General features: G+C 48.4%; 1 protein-coding gene across 2 annotated transcripts in view; it reads left to right on the top strand.

Annotated features, from left to right (window-relative positions):
* The window catches only part of NUSAP1 (nucleolar and spindle associated protein 1), a 449,447-nt gene that overhangs the window by 296,962 nt on the left and 133,019 nt on the right, over positions 1-19,466 (top strand). For both annotated transcript variants that reach the window (XM_069638852.1, XM_069638853.1), the window contains one exon: positions 8,656-8,825. In XM_069638852.1, the coding sequence (XP_069494953.1) occupies positions 8,656-8,825 (170 nt within the window). The remainder of the gene's footprint in view (positions 1-8,655; positions 8,826-19,466) is intronic.

The raw sequence follows: 19,466 nt of genomic DNA, 5'->3' as shown, positions 1-19,466 counted from the left end.
GCCCTGCAGAGGGGTGTTCCTATTCGCAACATCTGTGATGCAGCCACCTGGGCTTCAGTACATACATTTGTACGTCACTATTCCCTCGATTCCATCCGAGGACAGGATCTGGCCTTTGGCAAGGCGGTCCTTTGCTCTGCTATTTGATTGGCTATTCTAAATTTTGATTCTAAATTCTTTCCCTCCTCCTTGCTCTGGTACTGCTTTGGGAGTCTGTCATAGATATGGAATACGTCGGAGGACCCAATCCCCTCGAAGAACGAGTTACTTTCTTACCTGGTAACGTTCTTTCGATGGGATGGTCGGACGACGTATTCCATATCGCTCCCACCCTGCCTTCCCCGCTGCAGAATTTCTTTTGCGATTGCAGCTTACGTTCCGCAAGGCTTTGTGTCTGATTGGCAGTTGACTAATGTCACACGTTCTGGGGGAAAAACTACAACTGAGGCTACGGGCGTCGTGCGTCCTACTTATCACTTCGGATGACATCGGAGGAGGTCCTCGACAACGGCGCATCGACGTCATCGACGCAGGACGCAGAAAAAAGTTTCCGAAGCAGCACAGCTGTGGTGATTACATGTCATAGATATGGAATACGTCGTTGGACCATCCCATCGAAAGAACGTTACCAGGTAAGAAAGTAACTCGTTCTTCTGGAGAGCTGCAACTTCAGGTGGAGACCACTGTAAAACACGTCAAGGGTCTGCAGAGTCTGAAATTGTACAACTGATGCAGTAAGGTAGTCCATGATGAAGCTGGTCAACCCACAGGATGGTTCCGGGACACTTCAAAGGCTTCTAAGGGCAGGGTCCTAGCTTACAGGTCGAGACTGGTTATTTCCACCGATCCAGTCTAAGCAACGATTAAGGCTTTCTGAAGATCAGCAAAGGCAGGGGGCTTTGCTGGGATGGTTGAAGACCATGCTCTGTATCAGCACCACATATTACATAGAATAACCAGGCCTTTTTCCCTCTTGCAGGATTCTCAATCTTAGGTGGGTGTTCCCCCCCACCCCCCGTCTAATAACGTACTTTTTGATTGTTTTGAGTGCTGTCGTCTTGTCCTATTGCGAAACCCCCCTGCCCCTCGCTGTATCGTCTGCCACCACCCTACACGCTCTCATTCGTTATTGTTCCTCTCCACCCTTTCACCTCACTCCTCTCCCCACCTACTATATGGTGCTCTGTCTCTCCTATCTTCTCTAACTGCTTCTCTATTGACTTTCTCTCTTCCCACTTTCTATCCCCATCACCACTCCTCTCTCCTGGAGTGATCACGTTCTCCTTTCCTCCCAGTTCACTCTCGCTACCCCTCAGGCGAAGCCTCTTCCTTCATTGCCACCCACCTTCTTGGTCATCCGACCCATGAAGCGCGTACCAGTTGAGGCTTTCGCCACCATTTTCTCAAACCCCCCCCCCCCCTTTCTGCTGACTCTCACCCTGACACAGCCCTCTCCACGCTCCACTCTGCTATATCTGATACTCTTGATATCCTTGTCCCTGCCATGAGGATCCGCCTGAAGCCCAAAGCCAAGTGCAACTCCTGGTTCGACTCAGACCTCGCCACCCTTAAACGCAAGTGCAGGGTGGCCGAGAGGAAATTACATGCTTCTTGTACATCCTCTGGCAAACTGTCCTGCCGCCTGCTCCAAAGGCAATACCGGCTCTCTGTCCTCACCAAGAAGAGAGCTCATATCCAAGCCTGCGTCTCCGCAGCAGCTAACAACTCGGTTGAACTTTTTAAAATCTGCAAGGAACTGGCCAATCCTGCTGCAGTCTATACTTCTCCTTTCCCTTCCCAGGCCCTCTGCATGGCACTGGCTTCACATCATCTCTAAAATTCGGGGCATTCTGTCCTCACTCTCCTCTTCTCCTCCCCCACCCCCTGGCGCTACTCCCTGCTCTTCCTCTGGCCGTTCTTTCGACCACACCACCTCCCTCCTTCTCTGCCTTTCCCCTGTTCTCCGCCGACAAGACTTCTAGACAAGTCTGATCTATGAAAATCTCGTCAAGACAGGTTCACCCCTGTTCCTCCAAAACCATCAAGGACCACATTGACACCCTGGCTCCTGCCTTGGCTGACTTCTGCAACCACTCCTTCGCCACTGGAGTCTTCCCATCCCCCCTGAAGCACTCGCGTGTGCACCCTCTTCTTAAGAAACCCTCTGCTGACCCCTCTTGCCCGGCTAACTATCGCCCAATTTCCATCACTCCCTTCCTGGGCAATCTCCTGGAGAAACACTATACTGGCTCCCAGTAAAACACTATCGCCTTCAATGTGCATAACGCACAGGGCAATCTGTCGACAAGGAGCAGAATTCCTACAAAAGAAAATAACAATCTACAAGCCAACGAGACCCCTCAGGTCAACAAACGAAATCCGCCTGGAACTAAAACCTTACATTAAGAAAAAACCCGGAGGCACCGCCTTCTACTACTTAGCTGCAAAAACCTGGAACAATATCCCAAAAGAAATGAGGAACACCAAAGATCACCTTAAATTCAGAAAATTACTAAAAACCTGGCTCTTCAATACCAGAGACTAAAACCGAAACAACAGTAAGACAAATGACTAAACAGGAAAGGACATTGACAAGTTCCTAGAACCGATTGAGAAGCACTCAGGGCACCAGGAGGGGTGACGCTGGACAGAGTGGTTCACATGCGAGACCCATGGAGACGGAGGCAACAACCCCAGCCAATCCTTAACATCCCCAACCGCCCGTATAGCTACAACTAGGTACCACTGGGTTGTGGAACGGGCGAGATACAACCAATCACCACACTAACTGAGGTATGGACACTGGCAAGTGTGCTGGCCATGTGGGTGGGGGTGAGGAACGCGCAAGGTTGTTGGCGGAGCGGGCGGAGGAGGCAGCAAAATGTTCAAGGGGCCTCAAATGCAAACGGCATGAACCTTCAGAGGCACAGGGTGCCCAAGCACCCATCGGGTGAGATTACGCGAGCCCAACTGGTCAATTCAGGATAGAGATCCTAACTAACCAATACCACTAATAATTGCCTCCTCTGCATACACCTCTTAAACTCCAAACCAAACACAACCACAAACCTTCAGCACAACAAACCGCATAAACTTCACTACACTGCAACAAAAAAACAATAAACACACATAGACTCGCACATCAGTACATGACGACTACCGGCTGCATACACCCCAGGCCCAGCCGACGGACCCACCGGGCTGAGGCTGCCAACAGCATATCACTGCACTCTTGCACTTTTCCAGCCTCCACCCACTAACTCATCTTTTCCCTCCCTCTTTCAGAGCCGCCAGGGGACGACTCCGGTGGTGATAGTGCGCTTTACAAATGTCCATTAACATCTCCCAACTTAATATCCACACTGAATCTGTTGGCTGCCTTCATGACCATCAGTCTGGCTTCAGAGCTGCCAGAAGCACGGAAACTGCTCTCCTGAACATCCGTGAAGACCTGCTCTCCAACCTTGACTCTAACACCCCCTGTGTCCTCATCTTGCTTGATCTCTCTTCTGCCTTTGACACTGTCAACCATGCCATCCTGCTAAATTGTCTCCGTGATAACCTTGGTATCACTGGTCAGGCACTGGTGTGGCTGACTTTCTTCCTCTCTGACCGACCCTCCCAGGTCTAACTTGAGTCCTTCCTCTCAGCTATCTTTTTCTCTACCTGTGGTGTCCCCCAGGGGTCTAACCTCTCTCCCTGGCTTTTCAAGCTCTGCCTGGCAATTCTTCCCCACTGCATTGCTGCTTTCTGTCCCAACTTTCAGTGCTATGCAGATGACACTCAGCTCATCTTTCAGGCTACCTTCAGCCTCCTCTTCTCCTTCCCTCATCTCTGACTGTCTGACTGCTATCCAGGAGTGGTGTGCCGCGAATGACCTCTGCCTTAATGCCAGTAAGACGGAGCTTCTCCTCATAGGCACCCACTCCCTCCTTTCCTGTCACTCTGGCCAGCCTCCCTTGGCCCGCCCTCCTGCTCCTCCCACCTGTGTGGCAAAAAGCCCTCGGGGTCATCTTCGACTCCACACTCTCCTTCTCTACTCACATCTCTGACGTCTCCAAGAAGTCACACTACCAACTCCTCCTCAGAGGTATTCTTCCTTTCCTCTCTTTCCCCCAGAAGCTCACCGTCTCCAGAGCTCTGATTCTCTCTAAACTAGACTACTGCAACATCCTCTATCTAAATCTGCCTGCCTCGACTCTCCGCCCTCTGCAACTCATCCAAAACAGGACTGCAAGACTTGTCCTTGGCCTCAAGCCCAGGGATTGTATCCCTCCAGGACTGAAATCTCTGCACTGGCTCCCGGTGGCTGCGAGGATTAAGTTCAAACCCCTTTGCATTGTACACAAGGCCTTCTGGGGCCTGGGGCCCCAATAACTGCAACTTTTATCTTCCTAAATATCTCCCTTCTCGAGCTCTTCGCTCATCCGCCTCCAACTCCCTCAGGGTCCGTCGCTTCACCAAGCAACGAGTTGGTGCTAGATCTTTCTTCAGCTGGTGCCTCCCTCTGGAACAGCCTCCCTGCCTCCATCTTCGGTTTCCAGAAGCTCCTTAAAACCCTCCCCTTTGCTTCTGCTTTCTCTCCCCCTTTCCCCTGCTGAAGTCCTGCTGTACAGTTACTGCAGGGTTACCTGGCCACCCGTCTGATTTTTGGGCAAATGCCCTTCCAGTTGCACGCCTGCACTGCCTCCCTGGCAACCCTTGCACCTGAGGACTGTGTCTGTATCCCCACAGTCCCCCACCTGCACTTGTTCTGCTCTCACCCTGCACTTGCCACCAGCTGGCCGTTCTTTTATTTATCTTATTTATTATCCTATGTACTGCACTTTCCCTCCCCCTGCACTTTCCTTTCCCCCCTTCCCCCTCCTTCCCCTGCACTTGCACCATATGAATGACACCTGGCCTAGTAGGATCGTTGTCCGTCTTCCCTTTGTTCCCCCTCCCTTGCCTCGTCACGCCTTGAAACACTTGTGTATAGGCGCATTATAAATGCCATATCATGCTGGCTGGCTGCAGGAGTTCTGCCTCTTTTGTGGGAAGCTCCTCTTCGTAAGGGTCTAGGCTCAAACTACAATCTGCTGAATGGCTCGAAGAATCCTTTTTATCCAGGATTCGAGCTGCAGTCACCCCCAAGCCGCACCTCAATGATGAGGATCTACATTATTCAAACTGGCAGAGGCTGTCTAATCATGGACAGCCTCTGGCCACCACATTTGCCCAGCAAAAAAAAATAACACTAACACACACACCTGGTACATGGTTGTCGATAATAAGGAAGTGTGCCTTTATTAACACATAGGCTCCAAACCATGATGCGGCCTCTTTCTTTCGTTCCATGTATAATAAACTGGCCCCTTTAACGGAATCATGTGCATCTGTGAGGCGTATTTTAATTGTACATTTATTTATTTATTTATTTATTTTATTTATTTACATTTATAAAGCGCTCACACAGCCCGCAGGCATCGAGGCGCTGTTACAGGAATTGTTAGTTTTTCTTAGTTGTGTAATTGTGTTTTTTCTTTGTCTTAGTTACGTATTTATAACGCGCTTAAACACTCAGAGGTTTCTAAGCGCGGACCCGGGGATCGAACCGGTTGTTGCTTTGTGTCGTCTTGCTTCCAAGACGCGCACGCTGCCGCTGTGCTATCCTCCCGGGAACCATTATTTTAAACAGATCAGATAATGGATATTCTTTGCCGATTCCACAGGCCCGAATCTTAGGGGAACTGTTAGAGGATCTGGAGTTATTGGTCAATTGGAGGTGACAGAATCGTGTCATCGGGATTTTCTCATACTGCTCATGTCACCATGGCACATCTATTGATTGTTTTGTAAACCATGACGGAGTGGGAGAATTTGCAAGCATCTCGTATGAGGGTTGGACTCTCATCGCTCATCTCTATTTGCTAATTGGCTAGTTAATGTGAGCCCAGTGCCGACATGGAGGCTCTGAGCAGAGACCCTGTTGGATGGATGAATTTGGGACCACATTGCATAACATATTAAGTACTTTAATATGGCAGCACTGACATCACAGGACGCACATCGCGGGCATCACAAGGCCCAACTGGAGCCACTGCAACGCAAACACAAGACACTCCAACCAGGACCCCACAGGGGGCTACAAGCTAGTACCAATAGCCTTGATAAAGACCCTTGGGTCGAAACCCGTGTCGGCTGACAAAGGGATTCAAGACCCCCCCCCCCAAAGTACTATATGTATATGACAACATAAACCAACCACTTTCACAAATAAAAGCGAAATTACATCGCAGTTAACGTGTAAGAACAATTCTTTCAAACCCATTAAGCAAGATAGCCAGGAAGGAACCCCCCTTTTCTTGTACTTTAATATCAATACAGAGGTGACGCGGGTGTGGCGATTGCAAAGGGTTGGGGGGGGGCACAGTAGGAATTGATGAGGGACCTCTCGGAGTCTGAAGCCAGGATTAAGCAATTGGAAAAGATGCAAGTACGGAATGCTGCTCTTGAGGGTGACCTTCTTGCGCTCTGTTAGGAGTGCATGGGACACTGTAACGGTTAGGCAAATACAACTTTGCAAGGTATTCCGAGAGGTTGCATGCACAAGGTGATGAGGCAGGATGCCAGCATGGCTTATCACTGAGCTGGAGGATGGAAATGATAACCTATAGGGATAGAGATTGGGCCGGATGGACTTATTGGGGGGGGGGGGTATGAATATAGTAAATTATCATGGAAGTTATATCAAGCAGGTAGTACCCTCTGGAAGATCGGGTTGGCATTCTTTTTAAGCTGTTCGCTTTAACTATTTTAGTTGAATCTTAAGTCTCCAATGGACAATGCAAAATGCTGAAAAATGTCGGAAATGATGTGGGTATCACTGTGTTGTCCTGTATTTTTGATAATAAAAGAACAGATTTTGTAAACACATAGTGGTACGTGCCAACATGGCACATAAATATAGGGGGCGCAGAGATTGGGGCCCTTCCAACTCTCACCTCGGGCGCACTTGCAGCCCAGAGGCATCGAGGCGCTGTTACAAGAAAGTGTCTTAGTTACAAAGAATGTGTCTTAGTTACAGGGAAAATACATTGCTACCGGTTACAGTCAGTGTAGCAGGATTACATGCAAGAGTATTTTACAGTGTTGTGGTTCCAAGAAGCAAAAATACAATTGCATTAAGCAATTGAGAACAGTGAGCACAGTCATGGGAGAGGGCAGGATCATACAAACAGCAGAGTTTTAATTGCTTTGCAGAAGGCCAGGTGGGACTCTACCCCTCTGAGGTGGAGGGTAGGTAGCAGCAATAAAGGGGAAACTGGAGCCTCCTGCACTCGGCCTTAGTATCTTGGGCACTGTGATTCGGTTGGTGTAGGCGGTTCTGGTGGGTCTAGCTGTGTGTGGCTTTGTGATTCTCTGTGAGAAGTAGAGAGGGGCTGTGTTGTGGATACATTTGTGTGTGAGGGACAGTGTTTTAAAGATGACCCTGACCTTGTGTCGGCACCAAACAATGTCCCTCCAGCTCCTGTTGGGACCACCCTTCAGAAACAGCCTCTCCAGTCATCCTGTCGATCACAAAAATGTGCTATCCATCGTATGGCATGCTGTCTACACACACCTACACCCTGTGGGTGCGAGAAGTGCGTGCAGGCCATTGTTGGTCGGAAAAGTAAATGGTTGCCTAAACTGGAAACTGTGGCAAGGCATCCAGCTGTGCCAAAAATTCAAAACTCGCATGGATCCCAAGAATGTTTGAAAGGCTGCAAAGTTACCCTTAATGTAATCTTAACATTTAAACGTCTCCTTCATGAGCACGTATAGACAAAATTTACAGATCCGCTACTCGAGAAGGAAGAGCACTGAGAAAAGAAGGGCAAGGGCATCAGGAGCTGGAGGGACATTGATTGCTCTAAGGGTTAGGGGAAATGTAATTTTTATTGAGTTTTGCAGTTGGATTTCACTCTGCTAGACCATTCCTATCAAGAGAAAGCATAATACGCGGCTCCTGTCTTGACTCAAAATTAGTACATAGCTTTTGTTTTTTTATTTAGGAATATCATGCATGTCACTTAATTATTCTCATTACTAATTGCAAACCCTGAAACTGAAGGTCATTTCTCCATCTCGTTAAATTCAGTGTCTAATGTGCGCTCTGCATTGTAGCCATAAACAGCATGGATAACAAAATATCACATTGGCTTATTCATTGTGTATTTTACGGCCCTTCTACATCAAGCAATTGCTTTTCGAAGCGTGCAGTGCTTGATTTTGATCACACTCCAAGTCTGTAGCATTCCGGGGTCTGAGTTAATACCTGTCCCAGCTTAGTTCTGAGATGGGCTCAGTTGTATAAAGTAAAATAAAGCGTTAGCTGAAACAGAAAACCCATCTATTTGCAGATTACTTTCAAGTGCTTCTACCCCCGTTTTGTCTGCAAGGAAACAAAATGACAGGCTCTACTTGAATAAAGTAGGGCAGATGCAGTACGGGGCTATTACAAATTGACAGTTTAAACCACAGAAACGACAACCACAATGTGTGCCTTCATTACTGTGCAATAGGAATTCACAAGCTTGATGGGTGTGCGTTAATCAAATTGAATTCTAGGTAAGGTGCCTTCGGAGTACTTAAAACTGCATGAATGTTTACATTTTTTTTCTGTTCATGCAGGTTCTCAGAGACTACAAAGGATAATGAACATAAGCAATCCTTGATTAAGACGCCGGCAAGAAGATCTCCATTCGTTCAGATTGAAACGGACACTCCCAGCAATCCGATCAGGAAGAGTTTAGGAAAATCTACAAAAGCGGAGTCTACTCTAGAAAGACGCAAAACTGGAGGTATATCAATGCTCGTGTGTGTGTGTGTGTGTGTGTGTATATATTTCTGAGGCTTGTCCATCTGCTTAGAATCACATGCATCACACACATCATAGGTCGACATCTAGAGGAAGTTGCGGAGTATTGCACATGACTTTTTTGAAGTTCAAAAAAGGGATGTCGCAGGTCGTGACTGTAAACTATCCCTGGTGTGATGTACCCTGTACCCATGATCCCTCAGATTATTTGTTTCTACCATCGTGGCAAGTTGTTCTCTGAGTCCGTAGCTTGACCTGCTTTGCGAGTTAAAACTCATCCAAACCTCTTCTGTCGTTTGCATTTCGACACACTAATTCGACTGCTGTTTTTTTTAACATCTCAGCGGCTGATACCGGCTTCAGAAGCGAACGTTCTGTTCCGACGACTAGCTTTGCCCTTCACCGGGCTTCGGCCTACCCAGTAGGGAGGGGGGGGGGGGGGGGCTGATCCTTCTTTGTTCAAGAATGCATACCCCCATTTCCTGCCCCTACTTTCTTTGAGTGCTGCCTCTGTGTCAGCCTTTCACTATGGAGGGCACCCCTTTTAAGATTTGTCCCAATGGCAACAGAGTTCCCATGGGTCAGCAAACGCACAGTTTGTAACCACTGCCTTCCACGTGACCATCTCAATCCCCTTTGCACAGTGTGCAAGCTCTTTAGGCCCAAGACCCCATTGGAGTGCCCTGCCAAGCATGCGCTGTCGGCAGTGTCTGAAAGCGCCACTGGGATTTTCGAGTCAGACCGCCGAGGCAGTAGAGTCTCTGATTCGAAGCTCGAGGACACTAATGCAGAACTTTCAGTTCCCGTACGCCTGTTCCCAGCCTCTCAAAAAAGGCAGTCGCATTGCACTGCTATGAGGATGGCCTCTGGTGATGGCGGCGTAAACGCATACCCCTTAGCCATCCCTCGACTGGTCTGTCGACGGAGGGCTGCATGATGTTGGTTGGTGTCCACAAAGTTAATGCAGACTGCGCCAGCTGTGGTTCCGCCTACGTGCTTGCCTTAAGGCGAGCATGCAGACCTTCTGGCAAAGGGTGTGCACAAACACTGCTTGATGGCTGGGGAGGATAGCTCGGGGGCAACGCGCTCGTTTTAGAAGCAAGATAATGCAGAGCACCACAGGTTCGATCCCTGGGTCCGCGCTTAGAAACCTCTGGGTTATTAAGCGCGTTATAAATAACCCATTACAATTACAACACCTCTCCCTGCCCCAGCCCCACCACCTGGGGGAGTATTCACAGGGATCTTTTCATGAGGACATGCAGTCCACACAAACTGCGCAGGATATGTGGGTGGATACCGACGAAGACCCCAGCCAGACATCTTTGTTGACCCTGTCGACCCCTCCATGGTTGAGGGTGGTCACTCTTCTCTTATTTCAGACCAACCTCTCTACAATGAGCTGCTGAAAGGCTGCTCACCATTTCGACATTGACGCTAAGGAATCCAGTCCCGCAGGGACTGACTTTGTTGAAAATATTCTCAATGAAAAAAGCCTTTCAGTCATGCTATTCCGCTACTAGAGTCCATCAAAAAGAGGGTCTCTCCGTCCTGGTCTACCCACTCTCTTACTAGGGCAGTTAACCCATGGGTCGAGAAATCATTTAGGCATTCTCCTTCCGATCCCATCTACAACAGGGGTCACATCAAGCCTGATTCCCTGGTGGTGACCCACTACCACAAAGTGCTGGTGTACCGCTCTCAACCTCTGAGACACCCCCCAGAGAGCAAGAGACTCTATATGCCAGGGTAGCATATGAACACTTCAGCTGTGTACCTCTCTAGAATTGCAAAAAAAACACCTTACTTGCCAGCTACAGCAGCACCCAGTGGGATGAGGCCTCTCGGAATCTGGACTTGGTACCGGAACCAGCTCACTCCCACCTTTTTAAAATCATAGGCAAACCGTTTTCCCCAAAACGTCCTTAAAAATGTCTTGGATTCCGCAGATATCTCAGGAAGGGTTATTGCAGAGGGTTTCGGCTTGGGAAGCGACGAGGCAGAGCCGCAGCCTCTAGGGGCGCAGCAGCACCTGCTTCAAAATGACGTGCTGATCCAGGATCCCTCACATGCTTTTCTACTCGGTGGTCGCATAACACTCTTCACCCAGCAATGGTAGGGAATAACGTCAGACCGCTGGGTCCTAAATACTGTGGCTGAAACATAATCGATGGATTTCCTCAAAACACCTCGCCACCATCCACCACATGCAGAACGAATGTCCCCCGAACACCTCCATATCCTCAAGAAGGTGAGCCACATCCTATTACAGAAAGGAGCCATTGAGCTGGTGCCCTTCATGAAACAAAATCAAGATATTCAATGTACTTCCTCGTTCCAAAGAAAGATCTAACAATGCACCCAGTGCTTGACCTGCACCCTGCAAAAACGTATATCAAACCGCAAAAATTCAGGATGACAAGGCTGCAGGAAGTCATCCCACTGTTGAAAATAGGTGATTACGTGGCAACGTTTATTTATTTTATTTATTTCTGATGCTTGTTAATCTGCTTAGAATCACATGCTGTGCATATGGTCCGACATCCAGTGGTAACCGCGGAGTGTTGCATCTTGCCTTTCGCAGACCGAAAGGGGACGTCGGCATAGGTGTGTCTGTAACACTATCCCTATCGTGACGTGTGTAGTACCCAAAATCCCTCACGCGCCGAGGTCCCTCAGTTTGTGTTTTTCCGCCCAGATAACTGGTCGCCCTGTAGCGGAGCTCTTACTAGAGACATTGTTTATCTTTACTGAATTGTCGGTTTATTCCCTGTTAAGTCACTTCGCCCAATAAGAACATCTTCGGCGAAGACTACGAGGGAATAGTCTACAGCTGTGGATTTCAGCGCCTAAGATCCGGCGGCCGGATTTTCCACGTGGTCGGGCCCTCTGGCCGACCTATACAGTAGGGAGAGTGGGGTCGGGGTGGCAATATTGTTTAGTATGTCTTTCCTCCTTTCCCCTCTTTTCCCTGTTGGTCTGATCATCCTTCCCTTTTGCTATGGAAAGGACTCCTTTTAGATTCTGCCCTAAGTGTAGGGTCAGATACCCTTGGAAGGACGAACACAGGAAGTGTAACACCTGTCTCCCCCTAGAGCATGACGAAGAGCGGTGTGCGGCGTGCAAACTCCTTCAGCCTAAGACCCTTAAGGAGTGCCGTGTAAAGCGGTGGCCGCATACGGTATGTCACGCGTGGAGCCCCCACCTCCACACCGGCTGAAAGTGACGGGGGTACTTCGGATGTCCAAACGTCCATTGCGGATGTTATAGACCTTGAGGCGGACCATTCTAGGTCTGCCACGCCCGTCCCCGACCCTTCCAGGCTCGACTCTGGTCTTGCTACAGGGACTACACCCGGCGACAGGGGCGTACAAGCGCATCGCACTAAGCACACAACCCCTACGCCAATTTTGACGTCTTCGTCAAAAAAGGCGAAAGCGCCAACAGGGCCGCCAAAAACTTCAACGGTTCCCTCGGATCGTTCAGATCCAAAGCCTTCCCCGCATCCACAGCAGCGTTTTGCGACTGGGCAATCTAAACAAACTAAGGGCGCTACTCCGAAACCTACACGCATCAAAGTGCGGGAGCCCGACGCTTCGGTTTCTAAGGCCTGAGTAGGCTTGAAAACTACGGCTAGGCCTCTACCCGGAAAACCGACCGCTAGGCCCTCTAGTGCCGCGGACGGTATTACAACTGCCAACAAATCATCTGAGCCTTTGTCTCGCGACGATTCGGCGACTATCGAAAGTAGCATCGGAAGAATCACGGCAGTGGTGGGCCTTATTCCAGTTCCGACCTAAGGTTATGGGCCAGGCTGCGGATACATTTTCAGCGGATTGGGTTCCCGATTCTGATGAGGCTTACGAGGATTGTCGAGAGCCTCTTTCCTTTCGACATCTCAGTGCGGAGAACGTAATTTCTCCTCCCGTAGGCCCGTTTGGGTCCTCTAAATGGACAACAGAAAAATGTGAGTTTTGTATGGATCGGCTGGAGCAGATTATCAGTTCTTCTGATCATCCTCCCCAGAAAAGGGCTCGGGTAGACCCTAACCTCCAAATTCAGGAAGATCAGTCTCATGTTTTCCAACAAGAAGACGTGGTCCAGATGGACACATATAGAGACATCTATAATGAAGAAGCTTATTTTCTGCAAAACTATGAGGAAGATCAACAGGATACTACGGGCAACTGGGAGGAAACCCAGCAGGAAGGTCAAGACCCATGGACACAGCAAGATCAGGACACTGTTTTGTGCCTAGACTCTCCTCCGTCCACCCCAGCTCGCCAGGCCTCTCCTATAGATGACCAAATGGCATTCAACTCCATGATGAAGAAAGCAGCTGAATACTTCAAAATTGCCACTCAAGAGGCGGTACCTGAGCAGGATTTTGTGGAGGATATTAAGGAAAATCCTCCGGCGAGTCAATCCATCCTCCTCCTCCTTAACTCTGTTAAGAGACGGGTAGCTCCCTCATTGGTCTCACCTGCTCATACACTGGCAATGAACCTGAGAGTCGAAAAACTATTTCGACCTTCTCCTTCCGACCCTCTATGTATCAAAGGGCATGTCATCCTTGACTCACTGGTAGTGACTCCCACTCGTAAGAGGGCAGGGGTACACCTTGCCACGGGAGAATCACCACCGGACAAGGAGTCTAAGTGGCTGTATACCCTGGGCAAACGTGTCATGTCAGCAGCTGCATACACCATACGGGTTGCTAATACTACTACTCTATTAGCAAGCTATGCTGATGCCCAATGGAATTTGCTCCAGGAAGACCTCCAAGAAGTTCCCAAACCCACCAGATCAAAGCTTCTCGCCATTGTTACGGCGGGAAGACTGGTTAACCAGAATGTGGTGAACACCACCCTGGACACTGCGGAAACTGCAGGCAGGTCCCTTGCACAAGGGACTCTACTGAAAAGACATGCGTGGCTGCGTACATCAGGATTGACTCCAGCCTTCCTCATTAATAAACCCATTGAGGAGACTAACCTCTTCGGGAAAGCAGTGGATGAAGCGTTGGAGACAGCCAAAAAGGAGCATGAGACTATAAGGTCTCTGCACCAAATTACACAGAAATCCTCCTCCTAGGGGGGTAATAACTCTCGGCGGTCCTTTCGAAGGCATGCCCGTGCTGGTCAAAACAACTATGGCACAGGTAACTTCAACACAAATCAAACATCTGGAAGCCCCACTTACTACCCCTCAAGGGGTCAGAAACGCGGCAGAGGCCCCAATCCCAGAAGAGCCACAGCCTCTGGTCAGAAATGACCACCAAGTCCAGGTCCCCTTCCATGTCACCCCGGTCGGGGGATGATTAACATCTTTACTCAGGGCATGGAAGGGGATAACTTCCGACCAGTGGGTCTTAAAGACGGTCGCCCACGGTTATTGCATGGAATTTGTCCGACCTCCACAGTTCAGACCGCAGCGCTCACGACTCCTTGCACCGGACCATCTGGAGATCCTGATCCAAGAGGCAGAAGCACTGCTGGGAAAGGACACCATACAAGCCGTCCCTATTCTTCAGGTAAACAAGGGTATTTATTCAGTGTACGTACTTGTACCCAAAAAGGATCTCACCATGCGTCCTGTTCTAGATCTGCGCCCACCGAACAAGTTTATAAAACCCCAGAATTTTTGCATGGTAAAACTGCAGGAGGTCATCCCATTGCTGAAACAAGGGGACTTCATGGCAACGTTGGACATGAAAGATGCATACTTTCATATTTCAATGTTGCCAGCGCACAGGAAATATCTAAGGTTCATGATCCAGGACGGGCATTACCAATTCAAGGTACTCCCCTTCGGCATCGCCTCAGCACCAAGGGTGTTAACCAAAGTCCTGGCAGTGGCAGCAGCACACCTGCTCAGACTATTGGTCCCAGTTTACCCTCACCTCGACGACTGGCTCATTACAGAGGACTCGTTCGACGCTTGTTTTTCGAACACCCAAAAAACAGTAGATCTCCTCTTCAGCCTGGGTTTCTCAATCAACGAAAAGAAATCCAGTTTAGTCCCCAGCCAAGTAAAACCATTTCTGTGAGCGCTAATTCGGACGGAAGACGGTCTTGTCTTCCCCTCCAGCGAGAGGGTTCAGAACATGCTCTCTCAGATTCCTCAATATGTAGCCAGTTGGGAGGTGACGGTACGCAAAGCCATGCGTTTGCAAGGGATGTATATACTTGGTTCCCCACCCGCGGCTGCGCATGAGTCACATGCAAGAGTGGCTCAACAGCCAGTGGTGTCAGGCCAGCGGAAAATGGGAAGATCTGTTAGTTGTCTCGCCAGCCCTCGTTCTCTCACTGCAGTGGTGATCAAGAGAAAACCTCTTGAAGGGGAAGACCTTCACCATCCCTGCAGTGGAAGCCGCTCTCACGACAGACCCATCTCTCGTGGGGGGGGGGGGGGGGGCGCGGCGGCTCACCTGCTTCTGCAGACAGCGCATGGAGCGTGGTCCCCTCAAGTAGCGTCCAATCATAGAAACCTACTGGAGCCATTAGCGGTGTTCAAAGCATTGAAGGCCTTCCAGATGCAACTGCAAGGGAAGACAGTGCTGATCCTAACCGACAGCAATGTATTACCTGAACAAACAGGGGGGCACTCACTCTCCAGGGCTATCCAAGCTGTCCCGAAACATTTGGATATGGGCTCTCAAACACAAGATGTTTTTTTTTTGTCCCAACATGTTCCAGGGGAACTCAATCTTCGGCAGACATACTCGGCAGAGATTTTCCTCTGCCAGAAGAATACGGATGGCGCCTGCACAAAGACATTGTGTCCAACGTCTTAGCAGAATGGGGTTTCCCAGAGATCAACCTGTTTGCTACTCAGGAGAACGCCCAATGCCAAGACTATGCCTCCAGGTACCCCCAGAACCGATCCAATGGGGAACGGTCTCTGGATAACTTGGTTGGGGAAATTTGGCTACGCTTTTCCCCTGACTCCCCTTCTCAACAAGATATTGCACAAGATGTACCAGGAACCAGTTACCATGATACTGGTGGCCCCCATGTGGCCCGCCAACCCTGGTTCGCTCGCCTGATGGAAATGTCCCTCTCCCCACCAGTCAAGCTACCCTGCCCGTACAACCTGTCTCAGGACAGGGGGGGAAACCTTGCACCCATGCCCACAAACTCTGAATTTAGCAGCTTGGCTCCTGAAATCATAGTTTGGACACCTGCAACTCCCTCAGAGGTGCATGGACATACTCTGGGAAGCGAGAAAATCTAATACACGTTCTTGCTATGCCAGCAAGTGGAAACATTTTGTCATCTGGTGCAATTCCAAGGGCGTCAATCCCATAGATTGCTCACCCTCACACATTGTGCTGTACCTAACCCACCTTTTGGACACTAGGTTAGTTTTCAATTCCCTAAAGGTTCATCTCGTTGCTCTGTCAGCTTACACCACATCACAACAAGACATTGTGGTGGAATACCAGTGATTAAGCCTTTACGGAAGGGGTTAAGAGGATCTATCCTCCCATTTCTCACCCAGCCCCTGGATGGGATCTGAATGTGGTTTTGACCAGACTCATGGGAGCTCCCTTTGAGCCTATGCATAAAGCAAGCCTGAAGGACCGGACTTACAAGACAGCCTTCCTATTGGCTATCACTTCTATCAGAAGGGTTAGCGAGCTACAGGCTCTTTCTGTTCTAGACCCCTCTGTTACAGTCCACAAAGATATGTTAGTTCTGCGCACACATCCCAGGTTTGCGCCCAAATTCATCTCGAAGTTCCATGTGAACCAATCAATCGAACTACCCACTTACTTCCAGAACCCTACTAACATGGCCGAAAGAAGCCTTCACACACTAGACGTGCGCAGGGCAGTCATGTTTTACCTGGAAAAAACTAAACCACTAAGGAAGAATAAGCAATTCTTCATTTCAATGGCAGCTGGTAGAGAAGGGGGTCCTGCCTCGAAATCAGCTATCTCAAGGTGGATTGTCAAATGCATCACACTCTTACACTCATGCTAATAGAGAACTGCCCTTCAAGCCTAGAGCACACTCTACTCGAGGCACTGGGGCATCGATAGCATTTATTGCAAATGTTCCTCTTGAGTCCATTTGCAAAGCGGCAACCTGGAGTTCTGTACACACCTTTACAAAACACTACTGTCTAGATGCCCACTCTAGATCTGATTCCCAGGTGGGACAAGCAGTATTAAGACATCTTTTTTCTACTGTTCCTTCTCAGAACCCACCTCCAACTCTGGCTACTGCTCGCTAGTCTATGCACAGAATGTGATTCTAAGCAGATTAACAAACATCAGAAGACCATGCATTACTTACCATAAAAACATTTCTGATGGTTGTATCTGCTTAGATTCACATGCGCCCACCCTTCCTCCCCGCTCGGATGGAAGGAACATAGACATCCTTTATCTATCGCTCTCTTTTCTGTACTCCCTCACGTCTAATAGGCTCCCTCAGGGCAGAAAAAATGCAGAGGGACCTCGACGCGCGAGGGATTGTGGGTACAATGCACAACACTATAGGGATAGTGTTACAGACACGCCTTGTTGACGTCCCCTTTTCGACTACGGAAACAAAATGCAATACTCCGCAGTGACCACTGGATGTCGGGCTATGCACAGCATGTGAATCTAAGCAGATACAACCATCAGAAATGCTTTTACGGTAAGTAATGCATTGTCATATTAGTACAACAGTTTGACACCACTTCGCTGGCTGTTAATACGCTTGCCCCTCTTTACCTGGAAAAAAAAGAAAGAAAATGGGACCGGGACTCTTGAATCAGGTTACATTTACCACAGAATTGCATGATGGTAGGAAACAGAAAAGATCTTTGGGAAGAATGTGGGGGAAAGACCCATGCCCTGACACACATGCTAAGTGCAAAGCTGGAACCCTCCATCATAAAAAAGCCTAGCTCGTCAATAAGAAATCTTACTTTGAAAATAGAATCGCTAATGCCAAATCCGACAAAAGAGAACTCTTTAAAGTACTAAGAGAGCATGAAGGGGGGAAAAAAGAGGAACTATTAACATTTATTTTTTTGGGGTAAAAAATGACACAACCCGTACTGTCCCGCTACTTGATTTTATTGCTCCATTGGAGGAGGACGTTTTAGAACTTAAACCCACATCATGTGTCTCAGATATTTGTCTTTCAGTTCTCATTCAGGACTCTATTCACTTGTTTACCCCCATCTTGTTTAAAATCATTAGCTTGTCCTTGAATAGATTTGTGGATAACACCTATTCTGAAGAAGCCTACCTTAGATTCCAGGAATGTTGGCAATTACTGTCCCATTACCAATGTACCATTTTTATTGAAGATACTGAATAAAATCGCTTATTTACTTCAAGAACATGTCAGCGACGTGGCCTTTTAAATTCACGTTAATCTGGATTCCGTGCCATGCATGGCACAGAAACAGCCCTGATTGACCTGAGTGTAAACTTGGCGGAAATGGAAAGGAGTAAGCTTGCTCTTCTGGTTTTGCTAGATTTGTAGTCTGCCTTTGACCTGGTGGCTCATTACCTCCTATTGGACAGGATGAGACACCAGGTTGGCTGCTCAAAGGCACAGTCTCTTGGCTTGTCTCATTTCTGGGCCCTAGAACAGCACGGGTGGCTATTGACAACTTTAAGGCCCCTTTGGAGTCCCTCTTATGTGGGGTTCCACAGGGTGCCTGTCTTTCACCTATTCTACATAACATTTATACCCAGCCGCTGTTCGACATGCTTGATACTGCTGGTGTCGTCTACACTAATTATGCAGACACCCAGCTTATCCTGGAACTTGATAAAGATTGATACTGATCTTTGCCTAAATTGCGTCTATGAAATCATCCCGCATTGGATGACTCTTAACTCACTGACGCTGAATAGCGATAAGATTGTAGGATCGCCTCAAAGGATTTCGAAACTTGAAGCATGGTATTCCCATTTTCTTATATTGAACTGCCTTATTGTGGTCAGCCCCCACATAAAAACTCTTGGCGTCATACTAGACTATGGCCTGATCATGAATCAACATGTTTCACAAATAAAATCTTCATGTTTCTAAATTTATAAACTTCTGAGACAGATCAGATCTTATTTGTCTCTAGAACATCTTGCCTCTTTAGCTGCGGCACTTGTTAATTCACACATGGATTATTGTAGTGGCCTATTGACGGGCACTTCAAAGAAAAATCTTCATAGCCTTCAAGTAGTACAAAACAATGCGGTCAGAACAATTTGCGCAACCATGTCAATCAGTCAAGAGGAGAATTGCACTTACTGGCTATTTGCCATCGTATTTCTCATAAAGTCTTCACTTTGTTATACAAATGCCTTACCAACGAAGTATCCAGCTACCTAGCTAATAGATTAAGAAAGAACACTACTACTCACACTCTTGAGGTCCAGCGAGCAATTTAAACTTTCTGTCCCTGGCATGAGATGACATTTTGGTGGCCGGTGTTTTTCCGTTCAAGCCCTGCTCCTTTGGAACTCCACATCTGTCTGCATCTGCTTTGAGGCTAGTCTTGCAGCCTTCACAAAGGCTGTTAAGACATTCTTTTTTTAATTCTAATGATTAGATTGGAATTGCTTTTGGTTTTCTGTCCTCGTCCTGACCCTTGGTTGTGGCCCTCTTTCTTG

Source organism: Ambystoma mexicanum, chromosome 14 (genome assembly GCF_040938575.1).
Source record: "Ambystoma mexicanum isolate Mex_15411 chromosome 14, UKY_AmexF1_1, whole genome shotgun sequence".
Lineage (NCBI taxonomy): Eukaryota > Metazoa > Chordata > Amphibia > Caudata > Ambystomatidae > Ambystoma > Ambystoma mexicanum.
Note: the sequence above shows the minus strand (reverse complement) of the source record. Positions and strands in the feature narration are given on the sequence as shown.